The sequence below is a fragment of the Bos mutus genome, chromosome 24, assembly GCF_027580195.1.
Source record: "Bos mutus isolate GX-2022 chromosome 24, NWIPB_WYAK_1.1, whole genome shotgun sequence".
Taxonomy (NCBI): domain Eukaryota; kingdom Metazoa; phylum Chordata; class Mammalia; order Artiodactyla; family Bovidae; genus Bos; species Bos mutus.
The window spans coordinates 32390980-32412399 of NC_091640.1; the positions used below are offsets into that span (position 1 = coordinate 32390980).

General features: G+C 42.8%; 1 protein-coding gene across 5 annotated transcripts in view; it reads left to right on the forward strand.

Annotated features, from left to right (window-relative positions):
* The first annotated feature begins 1340 nt into the window (after positions 1 to 1340).
* OSBPL1A (oxysterol binding protein like 1A) overlaps positions 1341 to 21420 on the forward strand; it is a 230981-nt gene continuing 210901 nt past the window's right edge. Inside the window, exons 1-4 of one of the 5 annotated variants that reach the window (XM_070361857.1) lie at positions 1342 to 1562; positions 6339 to 6472; positions 11442 to 11618; positions 15714 to 15836. In XM_070361857.1, coding sequence (XP_070217958.1) covers positions 15716 to 15836 — 121 coding nt within the window. In that variant the 5' untranslated portion in view covers positions 1342 to 1562; positions 6339 to 6472; positions 11442 to 11618; positions 15714 to 15715. Of the gene's footprint in view, positions 1563 to 6338; positions 6473 to 11441; positions 11619 to 15713; positions 15837 to 21420 lie in introns of all 5 variants that reach the window. The other 4 variants (XM_070361856.1, XM_070361858.1, XM_070361859.1 and 1 more) reach the window with 4 other exon arrangements.

Sequence of the window (21420 nt, forward strand, 5' to 3'; positions counted from 1 at the left end):
GAAGGTAATTCAGTATTCTTAGAAAATAAGCTCTGAAGTTTCCTTGTGAGGCAAATATGACTGCCTTAGTTACCACACAATTCACCCTTGAAGGATTGTGCTCTTCAAGTGCCTTTTTCACTAAGAAAAGATGATGCTAGCCTAGGGCATATAAGCAAGGTTTCTTGTGTTCTCCAGGAACATTCTAAGAGATCTGACACATCATGTATCACAGACAAGTGCAATAGGTTCTCAACCAGGTTTCTAGACTTAACTGAAAACCTACGTCCCTTAAATATGATACCTGTTATTAATGTTCATTACAGAAGAACATGTTCATTAAATACACTGGAAAATACAAGACAGTTGAAAATTTTTTCGTATGCTCGTAACTTCGTCTTTTTCAGCTATGCATGTTTTTAAAAGGTGTAATTACACTACAGTGTGTACTTTCATATAATAGACTATGTATTAACTACTCTGGCTAGACCTGTTGTGCGAGTCCGTAGAGATGGACTCTATGAAAGCTGTGTGATGGGGGGACGAAGTGAAGGAAAACTTAAATCTCTCTTTAAGCATACCTTACTCATATCCACGGAGAAGGCAATGGCACCCCACTCCAGTACTCTTGCCTGGAAAATCCCATGGACGGAGGAGCCTGGTAGGCTGCAGTCCATGGGGTCGCTAAAAGTCGGGCAGGACTGAGCAACTTCACTTTCACTTTTCGCTTTCATGCACTGGAGAAGGAAATGGCAACCCACTCCAGTACTCTTGCCTGGAGAATCCCAGGGACGGGGGAGCCTGGTGGGCTTCCGTCTATGGGGTCGCACAGAGGCGGACACGACTGAAGCGACTTAGCAGCAGCAGCACTCATATCCATCTTAGATGCTTACACCTGTATAGGATTTAAAGATCATCATGTGACATGTGAAAAGAGAGGTGCAGCTAATTTACACTGCCGATTAAGTTCCCACGAGTAAAGTCGCAACCAAAGCAGAAAAGAAAAAACCTGGGCAGCTGGGTAATGCACTGAGTATTTATAAATATATTTGCTTTGGCTTGGAGGGCTTCCTTTCCGTGCCACAGCTCTTGGGTGTCCTCGAAGTAGGGTCCGTACTTCTCTTGGGGCGGGGCGTGTGGAAGAAGCGTGAAGTCCTTGTTCCTCCAGACAGCAGTTGGCAAATCCTGGAACCATCCGCGGCGATCCGAGCGGGACTGGAGCGTGCTGGGGGCGGGGCGTGCCAGGTCGGGGGCGGGGCGTACCATCCGGGGGCGGGGCCGGGGGCCGAGCGCGCCACACGGCCCGCGCGCCGGTCACGTGGTGCCCGGGCAAGGCGTAAATAAAACCGGAGCGCGCGCGCGCTCGCGGGGCTGGTAGCGCGGAGGGGCGGTGCCACCTCGCTGAGTGGTCCCAAGCGGCCTCGCGCTCCGCCGGGCGCTGGGATCCCCGAGACCGACGATCCGCCGGGCCGCGAGTCTTCCGGGAGTGCGAGCCAGGTGACGGCCGCCTCCTGGGCGTGACGCGGGCAGCCTGCGATTGTGGTCCCCACCCCGGGAGATCTGGAACCCGGGTGACCGCGTAGGTCAGTTTCCTAGGGCCGGCTTCAGGGCAAGCGGGCTCTTCCCTGCATGGTGCTGGGGGAGGTCTGTCCGCGCGTGGTGGGGAGTGAGGGCACGTCTCCGAGGATGGGCAGAGTCTGGGTCTGGAGGTACCAGGCTCGGACCCAGACCTCGACCGCCCCGAAGTCCCTGGCTGCTCCGGCGCTGCAGGGAAGTTGTTGCAAGTAGTAAGACGTTGGCATTTCCACTCTGGGTGTTAGGACTTCGTCCCGGTGTCTCGTGCATTCCCTGAGAAGTCATCAGCTGCGTGCTTTCTAGGTACTTGGATGTGTGCATCCCAACTTTGAGTTTCCTACTATCCTGAGGAGGGTTGATTCACAGTGGAAGTCACGAGCTGTTCACGTGACCCTTCTCACTGTGTGCCTCGTGGTCAGTTCCCACTAGCACCAAAGACCATCAAAGGAGTTCAGAAACAGTATGAAAGATTGCAGCTGCCGAATAGAAACAATGCTGCAGTCCACGGGGTCGCAAAGAGTCGGACATGACTGACCGACTGAACCGAATAGAAACAAAGATTTATTTACCCGGTGGCCCTGCTGTTTGGCAGGAGGCGTTGAAAAGGGTTGCCTTCATGTAGTTAATGTTAGTTGTGAAAGTCTTAGCTTTATGCAGATAGTGAAGTGAACCGTTGGCATGTGATATTAAGTTAAACTAGACTGTTAGAATGTTGCAAATTTAGTGATTAGGTGTTTGTGGGTAGAATCAGAGATGTATTTTTCTTGATAATCTCAGCCATATGGTAATATTGTAATTGATGCATTCTGGGTTTAGAGTTCAGAATGTCCTCACCTCTTATTTCAGAATTTGAAAAATACTTCGATTTGTTTTGATGGCTTAGGAGTGTTCGGGTTCTGACTCTGATGCAAGGACGTTTTTTGCAGTGAGTAGTAGGTATAGTTTCTGGATCCCCCTGCTGAAATTTTAAAGGTCTCGGTGTTAATTACAGAATAGTTACAAAATCCACCCTCTTTTCCTCCCCTAGTTCTACTCTAGGAGCTCTACCTACTACAATCTGTGGGTGGAGAAAGGGGAGAAAACTGTCAGTAATGGTTCCTTTTTAGAAAGTATCTTTTTCTTCTAGCCTTGAGCAACTGATAGGCAAAACAGGAGTTAACTGCTGCAAGTTGAATAGATTTATCTGAAGCAGTTGTGTATTAGTGTAGGGTTTTGCCAGGGCCTGTTTATCAGATGACACTTGTTGAATATCTCGTTTTTCCTCAGTAAAAGGTTGTGGGGTGGCTGATCCTTGTCTCTGGAGGCTCTCAGCCTTGCAGGTATTATTTGCACAGCACTTACACCTGTAATTCAGAGCAGCTAAATGTTATTTCTGTAAAACATTGCTTTTTCCACCCTTTCCCCAAAGCAAAGGGAAATGATGCTTGTTTGGAACCAGCAACTAGGTAGAAAAATACAGCCAGTTTCTTTTGCATGATAACATGATGCATTGTCTATTTAACAAAATAAAATTTTTCTTCATGTGGTTTTATTTTACCTAGACACATCTGTATTTAATCATAATATATCAATCTTCATGCTTTGACAGTTTCTTACCTCTTGCTATTACAAGGAGCTGAGCTTTTGTACATTATGTGTATTCACTGAGAAAAGTAGTCAGGAGAAAGTAGAAATCATCTTAACTAATAACATATGGGGGAGAAAGCCAGGGCATGTAAAAAAAATTTGAAGTGGTTAATAAGCCAAGTCTGTTGGTAATTAGAACTTTATTGATTTGTAAATTCTTTCCAGATCCTAAAAAAGGACAGGTGTTAGCAGTATAATTAGCAACAAGCTTATACCGATCTTTTCAGAAGTTATTAATAAGGGCTCAGAAAAGATACTTTCGTGCATTTTGTACAGAATATATTGGTGATCATATCATATAATTATCTTATAGAATGTTCTTGATCCCTAGAAATGTAGGGTTTTCTCACTTACGTGTCCTCTTTCACTAATAACGTAGGCAAGTATAAGAAATACTTTTTAAACGCTTAAAGAGGATGTAGTAGGTCACTCTGAGTCACTATATTCATCAACCAGCAAACAGGGAATTCCTGTGCTATACAGTGAAAGTGGCCTTTAACTGTACAGTTTCCTAGCATGTGACAATGAAAGGTAACCACATTTTTACTTTGGTTAAAGTTTTCCTTTAAAGAAAAAGTTCTGGTCATATAGTGGGTAACTGACCAGTACTGCAGTATATTTCATTAGGGTTTGGAAGATAATTTTCAAATGTGGAAATAGGATACATTTAAATACACTTTATCTGACATATAAGGAATTTTATCATTAGAACGTGGTAGTTGATCAGCCTTCTTTTGGTGAATATTATTGTTATATAAAACTATATTCATCTAATTTGTGGACTTCTATGGGTCCAACCTATTTTGAAACTATAGTTAATAGTTTTTAGAATCTATGAAGTTCAGATTCAAATCAGGGATGAATGTAAGTGTTAGTTCTTGGTTGTAAAAGCAGATAAAATGCATAGCAATTTCAGGTTTAATCACTTTCATAAAGCAGGGAAGCTTATTTAATTTTTACCGGTTCTTTTAAACATTAGCATTTTCAACTGAATGAAGAAAAATCATAGCAAGAAGGATTATTCTTTTATTATGTCTGTATGGCATCCAAGTCAGTATGGGTATGTAATGAATATGAATAAGAGAAGATAATGTAAATAGGTCAAATATAATTTGGTATAGGCATTTTACATTGATTTCAGTGGCTTACAAACTGTAGTAAGACATACTACAATTATAGCCAGGTGTCTCTCATTTCTCCTGCAAAAAGGATGATGCTTTTGATCTGGGTACAGAGTCCTGTTGAAGTTAGAAAGTTTCACTGAATTAAAAATAAAGCGATTTTTAACTTAATTTCATATTTTTAAAAGAAAGAGGCAGGTGCTTCCTAAAATGACTTTAAAATTTGCTGTCATTTTCCTTAAATTGCCATATCTTGGATATCTTATTTCAATGAGTAAAGCTTCTTAAAATGAGAGGATTAAGCTAAAATTCAGATTCAGCTTCCTTGGTGTTCACACATGTGAACAATAACTAGGATCAGGGACCTTTAATTTTAGAGGCTGAATTGAGTTTTATGAAGTATATAGCATTAATAATATTTCATCCCTTGACTAGAAGTTCTAAATTCTGGTTGTGGCTGGTAAAGTCATACCCTTAGCAAGTACCCTTCGTGCTGTTCAGTTTCTTCATCTCTAAAAGTGGTGTTAGGTTAAATATGAATCTGTCTGCTGCTGCTAAGTTGCTTCAGTCATGTGTGACTCTGTGCGACCCCATAGACGGCAGCCCACGAGGCTCCCCCGTCCCTGGGATTCTCCAGGCAAGAACACTGGAGTGGGTTGCCATTTCCTTTTCCAGTGCATTAAGGTGAAAAGTCAAAGTGAAGTCGCTCAGTCCTGTACGACTCTTAGCGACTCCATGGACTGCAGCACGCCAGGTTCCTCTGTCCATGGGATTTTCCAGGCAAGAGTACTGGAGTGGGGGTGCCATTGCCTTCTCCATGAATCTGTCTACCAAGGCTAAATTTCTAAAACAAGCAAAAATGCATTTAATTATTTGTGTTAGCAGAAATGTCATAGTTTTATACATATATGTTTGTATACACCTGTGTACAAATAGGTATATACACACATATACCTGGGATATAGAATATAAAAGAACTTAATAATTATTTGCTAGGAACTAATAAGATTGATAGCTGCTGCTGCTAAGTCACTTCAGTCATGTCCGACTCTGTGCGACCCCATAGACTGCAGCCCACCAGGCTCCCCTGTCCCTGGGATTCTCCAGGCAAGAACACTGGAGTGGGTTGCCATTTCCTTCTCCAATGCATGAAAGTGAAAAGTGAAGGTGAAGTCGCTCACTTGTGTCCGACTCTAGTGACCCCATGGACCTCAGCCTACCAGGCTCCTCTGTCCATGGGAACAAAGCTATTTTATTTCTGTTGTCATGTTTTAATAGTCACTTTTTAAATATTTTCCTTATATTAAAATATAGTATTGGAAAAATATCGGGGAAAAAATATACCATTAAGCAGTTGAGTACTTTGGAATACAGTGCTGAGCACGCTGGGTTTTTTTTTTTTTTTTTGGTTTTAAAGACTTGGTTTGTAAAATATATTCATAAATATTTAATTTTTCTCACTATTCAAATTCTTAGCATACAGTATAATTCAAATATTTTAATAATGTATTACCAAGCATAAAATCAATATCTGAGAATTTTAAAAATAATCACAACATAGTCATAAGGTGTTTTGAATAGTTGGCTTCCTTTGACTTTTTACTAGTACAAAAGCTATTTGGCACTTGTTAGACTCATTTCAGATGCTTCCTCATTTTTTTAAATTGTAAATTACATAGAACATAAAATCTTAGCCATTTTAAAATATATTATGCAGTAGCCACTGTCTCTGTCCGTCTCTAGAACTTTCTTATCCCAAATGGAAGCTCTGTACCCATTAAACACTAACTCTCCATTTTCTTCTCTTCCAGCTTCTGTTCACCACCATTTCAATTTTTGGCTACATGAATTTGTCTGCTCCAAATATCTTATATAAGTGGAGTCACGTATTTGTCCTTTGGTGTCTGGCTTATTTCAAATAATGTGTTCTGGCTTCATCGTTATTGTGGCACGTTTCAGGATTTCATTCCTTTTTAAGGCTGAATAGTAGTCCATTGTACATTTGTAGTACATTTTGCTTATCCATTCATCTGCCAGGGGGCACTTGGACAACTTCCACCTCTTGGCTGTTGTGAAGAACACTTCTGTGATCGTGAACAGATATCTCTTTCAAGAGTCCCTTGAGTTCTTTCGGGCGTACACTCAGAGAAGTGGAATTGCTGGATCATCCGGTAATTTTATGTTTAAGTTTTTGAGCATCACCGTGCTTTCCTGATATTTTATGATGTCCCGTTAAACATTGCTGTATTTGTGATCTAATAAAGTTAGCCTTGGATGTCTTTGAATTTTAACTTCAGACACCTTTAAGAACTTTTTTGAAAGGTAATTTTTTTTTATTCTTGTAAGATTGCACCATGTGGCATGTGAGATCTTAGTTTCCCCAGCCAGGGATTGAACACAAGCCCCTCTGCACTGGGAGCACAGAGTCTTATCCACTGGACTGCCAGGGAAATCCCAAAGCACATCATTTAATATTTTGAATTTCTGGTACTTGAGTGAATTGGCTCTGATTATTGAACTTTACTGTCTTTGATTTCTCTAGGAATTTTCTTTTTTGATTCTGTAAAAGTTCAGCTGGAATAGTAAAGAAAAATAGACATTCAGTTTGTAACATAACAGACCTCTGACTGAATTGAATGAGTTGATTGCCCTTTAAGTTACAGTTTTAGGGTTTCTCTGCCAAGATTTCAGAGTTGTTAGAGCCACAATTTATCCACTGTAATTAATGGACATTTAGTGGCGTATATCAAGTATGCTGCTGCTGCTAAGTCACTTCAGTCATGTCCGACTCTGTGCGACCCCATAGACGGCAGCCCACCAGGCTCCCCCGTTCCTGGGATTCTCCAGGCAAGAACACTGGAGTGGGTTGCCATTTCCTTCTCCAAGGCATGCAAGTGAAAAGTGAAAGTGAAGTCGCTCAGTCGTATCTGACTATTCTCGACCCCACGGACTGCAGCCCACCAGGCTCCTCCATCCATGGGATTTTCCAGGCAAGAGTACTGGAGTGGGGTGCCATTGCCTTCTCCGATATCAAGTATAGGAACCAGTTTAATTAAGTAATGTACAGGCTTCCCTTGTGACTCAGCTGGTAAAGAATCCGCCTGAATTGCAGGAGACCTGGGTTTGATCCCTGGGGTGGGAAGATCCCCTGGAGAAGGGAAAGGCTTCCCACTCCAGTATTCTGGCCTAGAGAATTTCATGGACTGTATCATCCATGGGGTCGCAAAGAGTCAGACACAACTGAGCAACTTTCACTTCACTCAGAGTGTTTATACAAGAGCAAAATGTAAATTTGCTTTCCACAAAATAATTCAGAATTAGAAGCTTGTCTTCCCCAGTGAACCTTGGAGGAGGGAAGTCAAGGCAAAGTGGCTTCTAGTCTCCCAGTTTTTGAAGCTTAAGATGTTTTTGTCTATTTTCTTGAACATTCTCTTGGCCATTAAAATCTCGTTAATTAATCTTAAAAACAAGAGTTTGGAGCTGCATGTATGTGAAAAGAATGGCTGAATACATCCACAAAGTGATACTGAAAAATATCTATACTATGTGTACTGACAGAATGTTGTTCAAAATCTAGTCTCATAAGATGCACTAAGGTTTACTTGTCCTTCTTTTGGCTTAAACATCAGAGACAGTGCTTTTCTGAAATAAACTCTCCTGAGTCCAAAGAGTATTTTTTAACATCTATTCAACATTTGAATTTGGATTCTTTGATTTTTGTATTTTTTCTAAAGTTAACTGTTGTTCATTCACTAAGTTGTGTCCGACTCTGTGACCCCATGGACTGCAGTACCCCAGGCCTCCCTGTCCTTTACTATCTCCTGGAGTTTTGTCCAATTCATGTCCATTGAGTCATGAGTGATGGTGATGCTATCCACCCATCTCGTTCTCTGGTACCCCCTTCTCTTCCTGCCTTCAGTTTTTCCCATCATCAGGGTCTTTTCCAGTGAGTCGGCTCTTCACATCAGGTGGCCAAAGTATCAGTCCTTCCAATGAATATTCAGGACTGATTTACTTTAGGATTGACTGGTTTGATCCCCTTGAAGTCCAAGGGCTCTCAAGGGTCTTCTTCAGTGCCAGAATTTGAAAGCATCAGTTCTTCTGCACTCAGTCTTCTTTATGGTCCAGCTGTCACATCCATACATGACCATTGGAAAAACCATAACTTTGACTATGCGGACCTTTGTGGGCAAAGTGATATCTCTGCTTTCTAATAGGTTTGTCATAGTTTTCTTTCCAAAGAGCAAAGGTCTTTTAATCTCATGGCTCAGTCATGGGCTGCAGTGATTTTGGAGCCAAAGAAAATAAAATCTGTCACTGTCTGCACTTTCCCCCCTTCTATTTGTTAACTGTTAACCACAAATTATTCATAAGTTAGAGATGTATTAATATCCAATTAGCAGTGATCATCCTCAATAATCCTGGAATGTATACTTTAAAAGATCTTCCTTTTTTTGCTGTGATTTTAGTATCTTGTGGCATATAAGGGGGAAAAAACCTTCATTTTTTGATCACTGGATGAAAATGTACCACTTATAATAAACACGTTACTTTTAGACCTTCCTGTCAGTCTATCTTGGTTGCTTTGATCTTGAAAAACTTAAGTCCACGTTCATCCATTCATCCATCCATTCAATGTTTGGTTCTTGCTGTGTTCTAGGTGCCTTGCTGGATACTAGGGATAAATATAGTGGGGACGCATAATAGACTTGGGGCCCTTTTTCTAATTAAGTTTCTAGTATAGTATGGGGAGAACAAAGAAATGACCACACGAGCACCTACAGACTAATGTTTGTGGCAAACATGAGGTGCTGTGAAGGCTTACTAAGGGGAACTAGTTGAAGTTGGGAGTGGAGATGGCAAGTTAGACCGTGAGAAATGTGGATAGTAATTTATTTGTACAGTTGACTCTTCTATAACATAAGTTATCAGGAATTCCCTGGTGGTCCTGTGGTTAGGACTCTGCATTTTCAGTGCCATGGCCCAAGTTCAAGCTCTGGTTGGGGAACTAAGATCCTGCAAGCCTTGCAGTGTGGTGCCTGCCCCCAAATATATATAAATATTATATATATTTAATATGTACTATATATTAAAATATACATAAATAGATAAATTTGTTTTATATGGATAAAATATAAAAATATATAGATAAAACAAACATTTTTAAATATTTTAAATATAAATACATAAACATATATTTTTAAATATTTTAAATATAAAAATACATAGATAAAACATAAAGTTATCCTAATGCAAGGCCTGGTTTTATTCATTAGTGTATCACCACCTAATAAAACGGTGCCTGTACCGTGGTCCGCCCTCAGTGAAGTGTTTATTGACAGTAACGCAGTGACAGAAGAGAAAGGGAAAGGGATGCTGGCCTAGTGGTGGTGAGCAAACTGCAGCTCCTTGTGGACTTCACGGTGGACACCTTCCTGGCCCATGCTGGCTAGATGCCAACCTGAGTGAAGTTTTAGCTACTACAGATGTATTGAATTTAGCATCTTCAGGTATGCATAGATAGCTGCAGACTTTGCCTTATAATGGTTCTTGGATTAAGAAAAAATACAAATGTTTTTATGTCTTGGTTTGGAATATGATAGTTTGTTTGCGGCATAGCAGAAAGGAACATAACGATCATGTTTTACTGGGCTAATTAAATAGTACTGTTATCATTTTAAGAAGTTTGCTTGGTCTTTAAATTACAGATATTTTTGGAGCTGTGCTGCTCTGATTTGGTGTTAGAGCCACTAAGGGAGAAGGAAAAAGTGTCAGCCTGTCAGCCCCCTCTCCTGTCCCCCCACCCTGCCACCCCTCACCATTCCTTTCCAAAGTAACAGAAGTTTAGAAAGGAGCAGTGTTGAAATGCCTGCTTGCATTTTGGGATTTATCCTCAAGGTCTTGGTTATTTGACTGTGTCCCAAGCCAAGTGTTAACAGTTGCAAACCTTTGAGTCTGCTTAGCCTTTGGACAGAGCGGCTAGTTTCAATGGATGTGGTGGTAAATTGTTTTGAAAAGGAGAGGCGACCCCCTCCCGCACAAGCCCACTGTCAGCAGCTGTCCTGTCTCATACTAAGACTGCTGCTGCTACGTTGCTTCAGTCATGTCCGACTGTGCGACCCCATAGACAGCAGCCCACCAGGCTTCCCGTCCCTGGGATTCTCCAGGCAAGAACACTGGAGTAGGTTGCCATTTCCTTCTCCAATGCGTGAAAGTGAAAAGTGAAAGTGAAGTTGCTCAGTCGTGTCCGACTCTATCGACCCCATGGACTGCAGCCCACCAGGCTCCTCCATCCATGGGATTTTCCAGGCAAGAGTACTGGAGTGGGGTGCCATTGCCTTCTCCGCATACTAAGACTACTCTCACCTATTAAGGTACTTAAAAATCTGTGTCTCAGGAAGTTGTCAGCATCAGAAAGGAGCTCTATCTACCCAGCCTCCACTGGCCCTTTAACCCCTACCCCCAGCCGGCTTAGTGTGGGCTTCCTCTCTTCAAGGCTAATCCTCCCCTTGGGCTTTTCATCCACCTACTTCAGGCTCTTCTAGGATCTTTCTCATCTTCATTCTTTCTCCTGCCTTTCAAGCTTTTCCTCTCTCCTGGCTCTAGCCCCACAGCTATGAACATGCCCAGGTATCTAAAAATCTGAAAACGGAACTTATCACCAGCCCTTCAAACAAAGTCTCTCTAAAGGAGTTTGCTGCACTCTCTCCCCATCGTCCCACTTTTACTCCTCAGTTTACCCCCGTCTGTTTGCGGGTCTGTCATTTCTACTTGAAATATTCTGGAATTCACCTTCTTCTTGCCAAATCAGCTGCGTTTTCAGGCCTTGTTCCTGCTCTTCCTTCGACATTTCACACCTTCTAACCCCCGGAAACTCCTCCTCTTGGTTGACACTCCCTCTTCTGGTACCACCCCACCCCGCACCCCATCCATGCTTAGATCTTTCTTGCTACATCGTAGTTGCTGGCCTCCTTTCCCTTCACTCTTGCTCTTCTTTCAGTAAGAGGTCCTGATTACCCCCATGATTTTCATGAACACTAATGTACTGACTATTGTACTTCTCCCCTAGAACTGTTTTCTTGTGCTCAGGCTGGTATAAGCTGGTTGCTTACCAGACATCTCCCTCTCTTTTTTCGACAGGAATCTCAAACTCACCACGACCAAATGGAATCACATCTTCACCCAAGACTGTTCCTGGTGTAACAGTTGTCCAGCTGGGGCAGAAACCTTTGTCCTGCTGGTCTTGGTGACCTCCTCAGTCTTCAAGTCCCAGCTTGAATTTCACTTTCTCTGTGGTTCCTTCCTTCACTAATGCAAGTAAAGGGCTAGTCACCCACTTTGTCCTCTGGACAGCCACTGTCCCTTGCTTATTACTGTACTTGGCACATGTTGGTGTGACCGAGCACATGTGTGCCCTGTCTGGAGGGCAGCGACTGTGTGATACCTCCAGTGCCTGTAGCAGTTTCTGTCCTTGGTACTTTGCAACCTTTGAATAATTTTTTTTTTTGACCATGCCCCTCGACTTTCAGGATCTTCGTTCTCTGACCAGGGATTGAACCTAGGCCCCAGCAGTCCTAACCACTGGACCACCAGGGAATTCCCAAACCTTTGAATAATTCTTAATCTCAGTTCCAGCACTTTTCAGTAACTGTTGTGGTGAATATGATATTATTGAATATATGAATATTACTGTGGACTGTTAAATAAATAATAGACTTGACTGTACCCTTTTCATATTTATTATACAGAAGTTGAAAAACTTTACAACTTTTTTTCTGTAAACCCAGTATGGTAAGAACCCAAGGTAACATTAAACAACTTCTAGTATGTTCTGAAGATACTTCAAGTGTTCTTTGATTCATTCTTGAAAAACAGGAGAAAAATATTAAATGAACATTTTTTTGTGCCATCTCTTATGCCAGCAAAAGTAGATTGTCACTTCTTATAAAATGTACTTGTCTCGCTAAAATATATATAAAAAATCACCTATGATGAAATGTCCATTTAATTTGACAAGATTTTTTGTTTTATATCTTCAGTAACTTTTCTTATAAGGATTAAATGCTGTTATATTGTAGGGAGTTCAGAAAGCATAACTGTCAAAAGACAATCAAAGCCATTCATAACTTCACTGTAAGAAGTAACCACTGTTATCCTAATGCATTTTTCTTTTTCTGTGAATTTGTAAAGAGATTGTTACATTAAATCCGTCTGACTTGATGATACATTGCAGTGCCATGGTTTTAGAAATTCCTTTTATAACCTTGTTGATGATTTTATAGTATTCAGTTTTGTGAACAAACCTTTACTAATGGACATTAACATATTTGCTTTATAAATAGGGCTGCAGTGAATATAAGTATAAAGCTTTTTAAATGACTAATGGAGTGTTTTAATAAGCATGCACTATAAATGAAGCGGAGGTGATTTAGGGTGGTTAGTGTAAATGCCGATCAACAATCTGTTGAGAAGAAAGGACATTATGGTGACTGCTAGATGACATCTCCTAGGAAAATATTCTCTGAAATCAGTCCCTGGGTTAGAGTCTGAGTTTGTTTTCCCTGAGGGTTTATAAGAGCCCTTTCAAGGGGACGTGAGTGAGTTCTGGGCGCTGAGGGGTTATCTGGTAGCGCTCTGAAGGGACCAGGTTCTGGGCCCCTGCCGGCAGGAGTCTGTGAGGTAAACAGGCTGCTCTTCCTGTTCTTCTCAGCACACGGAGGCCCAGCTCTAGTTCTCAGGAATGGGTGGACACAGAAGACTTGCAAGGAGGGACATGGGTACCCACAGCTGATCAGGCAGCAGAACACAGACAAGCAGAAGCGTGACTAGCACAAAGCCCAGACAGTCCAAGGATGGTTAAGATCCAAGCCAGGCACACACTTAACTCCTAAGTATTTTACTCTTTACCCACTGCCTTCTGGCCTTCAGAGTTTCTCACAGAAATATGATCATCTTATCGAGGATCCCTTGTGTGACATTTTGCTTTTCTCTTGGCTTGCTTTCAAAATTCTGTTTTTTGAAAGTGTGAGTATATATCTCCAATTTCATCTTCGTGTTCCTTGACTTCTTGAATATTTATGTTCATGTCTTTGACCAAATTTGGGAAGTTTTTGGCCATTATTCAAATGCTCTACCCACTTCTCTCTTCTGGGACACCTGTGATTCCTGTGTTAGTTTGCTTGTTGGTGTCCTACAGATCTCCTAAGTTGGGGTCACTTTTCTTCAATCTTTTTTGTTTCTGGTCCTCAGAGTTATTAATTTCTGTTGTCCTGTCTTCAAGTTCACTGATTCTTCCTGCTCAAATCTGCTTTTGAATCCCTCGAGTCAAATTTTCACTTTAGTGACTGCACTTTTAAGCTGCAAAATTTCTTTTTGGCTTCATTTTAGGTTTTCTACCTTTATTTCCATTTTGTTTATACATCTTGACCTTCTCTGGTTCTTCCTTTAGTTCTTAATCATTTTTAAGACAGTTGTTTTAAAGTCTTTGTCTGGTGTATCTGCCATCAATTCTTCTTCAGGGACAGTTTCTGGTGTATCTGCCATCAATTCTTCTTCAGGGACAGTTTCTGTTGACTTGTTTTTTTCCTTTGAGTGGGCCCTGCTTTCCTGTTTCTTTGTGTGATTTGTGTCTTTTTGGGAGGGAATAGCACTGCTGAAAACTGGACATTTGAATCTAATGCAATAACTCTAAAAATCAGATGCACCCTCTTCCCCAGGGTTTGCTATTTTTTTTGTTTTGATGTAGACTGCCTCTGTGCTGAAGGCCAGCCTGAGGTATAAACTTAAGGTTGTCTCATGTCTTTTGGGCTTTTGGGTGGGAATGAGCAGTCATGTTGTAATTTCCCCCACATATGCATTTGGTTGTAAATGTCCTAGTTTTTACTAGAGGAAAATTAAGGGGAAATTTAGGGGGAAGATGGAAAAATGAATGGGGGGCAAAAGGGTGCTAGCTGTTTAAATCTTCTGGCATTCCAGCCCACTGGAAAGACCTGCAACAAGGAGCCAGATGCAGCAACAGTGGCTGCCCACTTGTTTGTCTGCATGTCTGTGATCAAAAGCAGCAATCAGTGATCAGAGCCTAGCTCCCCAGTATTTGGAGCACAGGGTCCTTTTTGCCAACCTTGACTGCAGCAGGCTGCTCCAGGAGCATGTGTACAGATACCTACTAAGTGTCTGAAGGATAGGGAACCGCTGCTCTGCTAAGAGCTGAAATCACCACAGTTACCTTCCAAGTCTTCCTGGGCAGTTGCACGTCTTCAGTAGGCTCCAGAGTTCCACAGTAGTTACATCAGACAGATTCTGCAAGTGCACTTGTTGTGCAGGTGGAAAGACAGGTCCTGGAGTTTCTTACTTGGCCATCTCCTGGCATCCTCCCTGGGTATTTGCGTATTTTGAAATTATTTCATCTTGGCAGTTTGTTGTCTCTTCCTCCCTCTGCAACATATGTGTGCAATAACTTGTGTGTATAACGTGTATAATAACTTGGGTGCAAGTCATATATAATATGCATAATATTAACGGTTTACTGGACTGCACATTTTCTGTTCATGCCAGCATTTGGTGTGTTTACTTTTTTTATTTGTGCTAATGAGGTAGGCAAAAAATACCATTGCTTGATCTGTTTGCCTTTAACTGATTATTGTGCTCAGTCACTTCAGTCATTTCCAGCTCTTTGTGACCCCGTGGATTGCAGCCGGCCAGGCTCCTCTATCCATGGGATTTTCTTGGCAAGAGTACTGGAATGGGTTGCCATGCCCTTCCCCAGGGGTCTTCCCAATCCAGGGATCGAACCCACATCTCCTTTACTGCAGGTGGATTCTTCACCTTCTGAGCCATTGGGGAAGCCCAAATGATCATTAGTATGAAAGAAATTTCTATTTTTTCTGGGATAAATGCTTTAAATTTGGTTGTTTTCCTCTATAGTTGTCTTGAAGCTTGATAAGAAAATGAGAGTTTATTGATAAGTATGGTGGCTCTAGGATCCTTATCTGTCATTTATTTTCTCACAAGTTTCCAATGTGTTCATTTAGATCATTTCAGTCTTTTGATAATTCTATATGAACTGATGAATTGCCATATTTTAACTTTATAGACATAAGGTTGTTAATGTTATACTAATAACTATTTACAAAATACTTTGACAGTTAGTTTTCATAGACACAATCTTACCACAGGTCATGAAGTTGATTGTATTTTGCAGGTAAGGAAGCTGAGGCTTCAGTAATAATACACAGGGCACAGAGTCTTGAGGTCAAATTTTGACCCTGCAGCTGATTTGTTTAATTATTCCTTTTGTCTGTCTTATTAGCTACAAAATGAAGATGATTTTTTCCCCTTTCTCTGTTGGCAGAACATCCAAAAGCTAATATATGTTCTTAGATTAATAGCAGTGTTACTATTTTTTAAATCTAGAAATGAGTACAGACGCAGAACAACAGCTTCTCCATCATGCCAGAAATGGCAACGCTGAAGAAGTAAGACAGCTGTTAGAAACCATGGAAAGGAATGAAGTAATTGCTGACATTAACTGCAAAGGTAAGCCTTGAATGTCTTTTTTCACTTTTTCTTGTGAGTATGCACTAGATGGCTCAGTGGTAAAAATCTGCCTGCCAGTGCAGAAGATTTGGGTTCAGTCTCTGGGTTGGAAAGATGCTCTGGAGAAGGAAATGGCAACCCACTCCAGTATACTTGCCTGGGGAATGCCATCGACAGAGGAGCCTGGTGGGCCATAGTCCATGGGGTTGCAAGGAGTCGGACATGACTGAGCGACTAAGTTCACACACACGTATTCACTACTTTATCATTTATTTAGTGCTAATCCTTTTGAACTTGCCTGCCATAAATTTCCATCTCTTATCCTAGGAAGAAGCCCTGTAAGAGTGGGTACTCTTCTACTCCCCTCTAAGTAAGAGAAATTGAGTGCCAGTCTTTCTTTTCTTAACTCTTTATTTTATATTGGAGCATAGCCCATTCATAATGTTGTGATAGTTTCAGGTGGACAGCAAAGGGACTCAACCATACATAGACATGTATCCATTCTCCCCCAAACTTGAGATCCAGTCTTAAAATTGTCATGGATCCTAAACCTTATGAACTACAAAGCCTTAAAGGCCTACTACAAACCTTAAAGGCCACCTTAAAAAAAAGGCCATCTTAATGAGATGAGCCCACAGGATACATGCTATGACAGTTTCTTCTTCTCAAAGACATTGCAGTTGAAGCAGCAGTTTTGAGTGTTTTCTGTATGCCCAGGATCATGTGAAGTACCTTAAAATACTGTCAGACAGGATCCTTCCCTCACTGAGATTGGTAGATTACTAGCTCAGACTAGTCTTTATTGTACAATATGTACAAAGTATGGGAGCTATGACATGTAGAGTATCATGGAATATATAAGAAGTATGTAACTAGAACTTGAAGGATTAGTTTCTTGGAGGAACTCATCCTAAGGTGATATATGAAGAGTGCATAGACGTACCAGGTAAAAATAGAGAAGAAAAGGGCTCAAGGCAGAAGAAAGGTCACGTGCCAAGTGAGAAGCAGCCTCGATGGCAGGGATTTTGCAGATAGGAGGGGTGAGTAAGTAGCAGCCACCAAATCACAGCGTGTCTTGTGTAGCACGGTTACAAATACATTAAACTCAGGTGTGCATAGAATTTATTTTTTAAATTGGCTCAGATGTTTCAACAAGCGCTTTCTCCTTCTGGGAGTTTGGAGGACTAAATGTTAGTCTTCGGGTCCCTCCATCACAGTGGCTTTTTTGTAAAACGATTGGCCTCCCAGAGCCTCTCACCTGTGTCCTCTCCCATCTCAGTGTGTGCTAAATCACTTTAGTCGTGCCCATCTCTTTGTGACCCCATGGACTGTAGCCCGCCAGGCTCCTCTGTCCATGGGATTTCCCAGGCAAGAGTACTGGAGTGGATTGCCATTTCCTTCTTCAGACTATCTTCCTGACCCAGCGATTAAACCCAAGTCTCTTTTGTCTCCTGCACTGGCAGGCGGTTTCTTTATCCCTAGCATCAACCTGGGAAGCCCATCTCATTAAGGTGGCCTTTTTTTTTTTAAGGTGGCCTTTAAGTGTGAAGGCGAGCCTTTCTCTGTGTGTACTGCCTTTGGTTCCTCTGCAGCCTCTCTTCCTAGCGCATCCTTGTAGCTAAGGTAAAACACACAGGGAGTCACACCCAGGTGTTTCAGTTTATCACAAGCACAGATATGCTCCTCGGCTGCCTCAGGAGTCTCACCTTGGCTCTTGCTGGCTTCGTGTCACCCTGACCCTCTCTCGAATCTTCCATCCGACACGTGGCCTAGGCTTGCTGGTTCACGTTGGACACACTCCTTGGGTGTGGCCACAGGGTCTTGAGTGACACGTGGAGGCTTGGAGCAGCTCTGGGGACCAGCATTTGACCTTCCCTCTGCCCGCACTGCCGAGTTTACTTTGACTTGGCCGCTGTGCAGGTTGGTGCTCGGCTCAGTGCCTGCTGGGGGCCCTTTTCCTAGCATCCCACCTGTCACTACCCATTCTCATTGTTCCCTGGACCTACCTCGCTCTCTGGGCTCAGGGTCAGGAGCCACGTGTCCCATCTTACGTCTTTTCATCTCACATAGCCCTGAGTCCCTAATGGGTATTTTGTTCTGCCATGTCACATTGTCCTCCTCTACTCGAGCAACAGACCTCACGGCCTCACCCTCAGTGGGGACAGAGTATTATCTTTGCAGCAGGGAAGAAAACATGCTCTGAGTTGTCCAAAAATTAGCCCGAGATGGAATGCAAAACGAATTCTAAAAATCTTCTCATCCTTCACCAGAAACCTGGTTCTATTTAAAAAAATTTTTTTAATTGGAAGGTAATTACAATGTTGTGATGGTTTTTGCCATCCATCAGTATGAATTGGCCCTAGGTACGCTTGTGTCCCTCCACCCTGAACCCCCCTCCCACCTCCCTGCCCCCCATCCCTCCAGGCTGTCACGGAGCACTGGCTTCAGACTCAGTGGGAGAAGGAGAGGGTGGGATGATTGGAGAGAATGGCCCTGAAACATACACATTACCGTATATAAAATGGAGACCTGGCTCTTAATCTTTACCTTGGAGTTCTGTTCTGAATGCCAGAAGCATGCCTGGTTGGATCATCATCAGGGACCCTTTACTTTCTACTCAACTTCCACCCTGACCATGGTTACCTCGGGCTAGTTCTTGGAAAGTCACCTGCTAGGAAATGTAAAGCTGAGAGACAGTTAATGCTTTTTCAAAATTTCACCCTCATTATACTTGTCAGTCAGGCTTGTCTTAAGGGTGGGTTGAAGGGTTTATGCAGAGGAACAGCATAATCAGGTGAGGTGAGTTCACCCACAGGACTGAGTAGGGAGAGTTGGGACTGGGCCTGTGAAAACTCAGTCTCGGTGCCTGCCGCTTCTTGATTTTCTATCTCATTTGTTTTTCCAAACCCTGAGAAGTTGAGAAAATGGTAAAGTGTAGTATAATTCTTCTGCAGGATTTAAAGCTCAACAGTCAACATAGAGATGTGATTGGTTGGAAGGAATCCAGCCGATACGATGTCAGGTTGAAGGGAGAGAGGGAACTATGTAGGTGAAGGTCAGTACTTCTAGGCTTGGGGCACAAAGGAGGAGCTAACTGGGCAGTTTTGTTTGTAGCTGTTGCCACGTTAGAAGTGTGTGTTCGTCTATTGCTAATGGTGAGACAGTCTTGCAAATAAATGCTAATATGTTTGAATAACATGCTTTATATAAATTCTGTGAGTAGTATTCCAAGAAATAAGTTTTTAAAGCAAAGTAAGAGCTTGTATTGGTAATATAGAGATGATTCTGTACGATGCTGTCCTCTCACTTTGTTGAGTATTACCCATAATGTGTGTATGTGCTCAGTTGCTCAGTCGTGTCTGACTCTTTGTGACCCCGTGGGCGGTAGCCCACCAGGCTCCTCTGTCCATGGAATTTTCCAGGCAAGGATACTGGAGTAGGTTGCCATTTCCTTCTCCAGGGGATCTTTCCTACCAGTGATCAAACTCCCGTCTTTCTTGTCTCCTGAATTGGCAGGCGGGTTCTTTACCAGTAGCCCCACCTGGGAAGCCCATCACCCATAATATCTGCTGGTGTTTCCCAGTGTTGTACTATTCAGTGTAGGGTACGATTTTCTGTACATATTTCTAAACTTATTTCTTACTGATCAAAAATTTTGGATATCTATAATAGTAAAGAGTGTAAAGGATATTTGGAGTATTTTAAGAATAATTTAAGATTTTGGAAATGTCATCTTCTTGATCCAGAGTCCCATGTGGAAATATTAGATGTGAGGAAGCTGCTGAGTAACTCAAAGGAGACTGCTGTGGGTCATGTGGGACTGGAAGCAGTGGGAGTGGTGAAAAGTGTTTAGATATAGTTAACATTTAGGAGGTAGAATTGATCGAACTGATTGAGTTGTGGAAGGGGTGAAAGGAGAAAGCCAGCAAGTGGTACTTTTTTCTCCCATCCAAGTATTAACCAGGTCCAACCCTGCTTAGCTTCTGAGATCGGACGAGATGGAGCCCTTTCAGGGTGGTATGGTCATAGAAAAGTGGATGTTGTTCTTCAGTTGCTCAGTCGTGTCTGACTCTCTGTGATCCCATGGACTGCAGCACACCAGGCTTCCCTGTCCTTCAGTATCTCCCAGAGTTTGCTCAAACTCATGTCCGTTGAATCGATGATACCATGCAACCATCTCATCCTCTGTCGCCCCCTTCTCCTCCTACCTTGTCTTTCCCAGCATCAGGGTCTTTTCCAGTGAGTCGGGTCTTCACATCAGGTGGCCAAAGTATTAGAGCTTCAGCATCAGCAGCTTTTTTCTGAATTGAGAAGTGAGGTGAATAATGGGACAGTTGATGGTGAAAAGTGGGAGTGGGGACAGGGAGTTTTTGTGTGCGAGTGTGCATGTGTGAGATAAGTGAGTTCAACTTTGTGCTTCCTGAGCAGAAGGTATTCCTGTGTCCTCCAGGTGGAGGTAAACAGTAGAGAGTTGAATGGTAGAACTGAGTAAGAGATGGAAATGTGGAGTTTGAAGTCACAAGCATATAAGCAGGTAAAGCTGTGGGAAAGGGCCAGGAGGTGTCATTGTTGGAGATTCCAGTGATGAATGGCCCAGTCAGAGGAAGTAGAGAAAGTGCAAGTTTGCACAGAGCCCTCGGAGGAGGTGCAGGGCTCTGGAGGCTCGTGGGCTGGGCTGGCTGACACTGTCCAGTGACGCAGTGTGCTGCCTGCTGGAAAGTGCCCCTAGGATCCGGCGGCACAACTTACTGGGATAAAGTGAGGACAGCTTTAGTGTTGTGGTGGGAAGTGAACCTGGTCTGCAGTCAGTGGATAGCTCCTGGAGGGAACGAGGTGGAAAGAGTGTAGATGGGGAAGGGGAGGGCGAGAAGGAAGGGGACAATGGTCAGAGGGGGTTCAGGACCAGAGAGGAATTGGGTGCTTTTGCTCGTTGGATGGAAGACCTGCAAATGCTTATCTGTTCCTTCCTATTTGCGATGAAAAAGGGAGCGGTTAAAGATAAGGAGGAAAAGGAGCACCCAGAAAGTAGGAGGAGAGCATGGGATCCAGGGTATGGGAAGTGTGATTATCTTGAGGCCGCAGGAGGAAGGGCGGAAGGGTGCCTGTGGGCAGAGGTGTGGGGGTGGATTGGTTGCTACGAAACCCAGAGAGTCCTATGAAAACTTCTCTTTTCCCTGAAGCTGAGAGGAGAAGCAGGTGTCTGGGAAAGAGGCTTGAGGGGAGTAGTGGGGATTGAAGTATCTGTGGTGGCGCGTAGGAGAGACCCCTGAACAGGGCGCTGTGGCGAGGACCCTGGTGAGGGCTTTGCCTAAGCGTGAGATCCTGACCTGATGAAGCCACGAATCCACGGGGTTCTGTTATTTTTCTTCCACCGCTGTTAGCAACCTGACTGTGGTTATAGACAAATTGAGCAAATGTATTTATTAGACTCTGGGGTTTTTCTAAGCTGCTGTGACAAAGATAGGATATTGGAGGGTATCGGCAGAGAAATGTTGATGTGAGGACCAAGAAATAGACGCTGGACTGATTGAAAGAAGTGAGGATGGTGGGGATGTTTACACATAAGCAAAGTGTTTAAAGAACT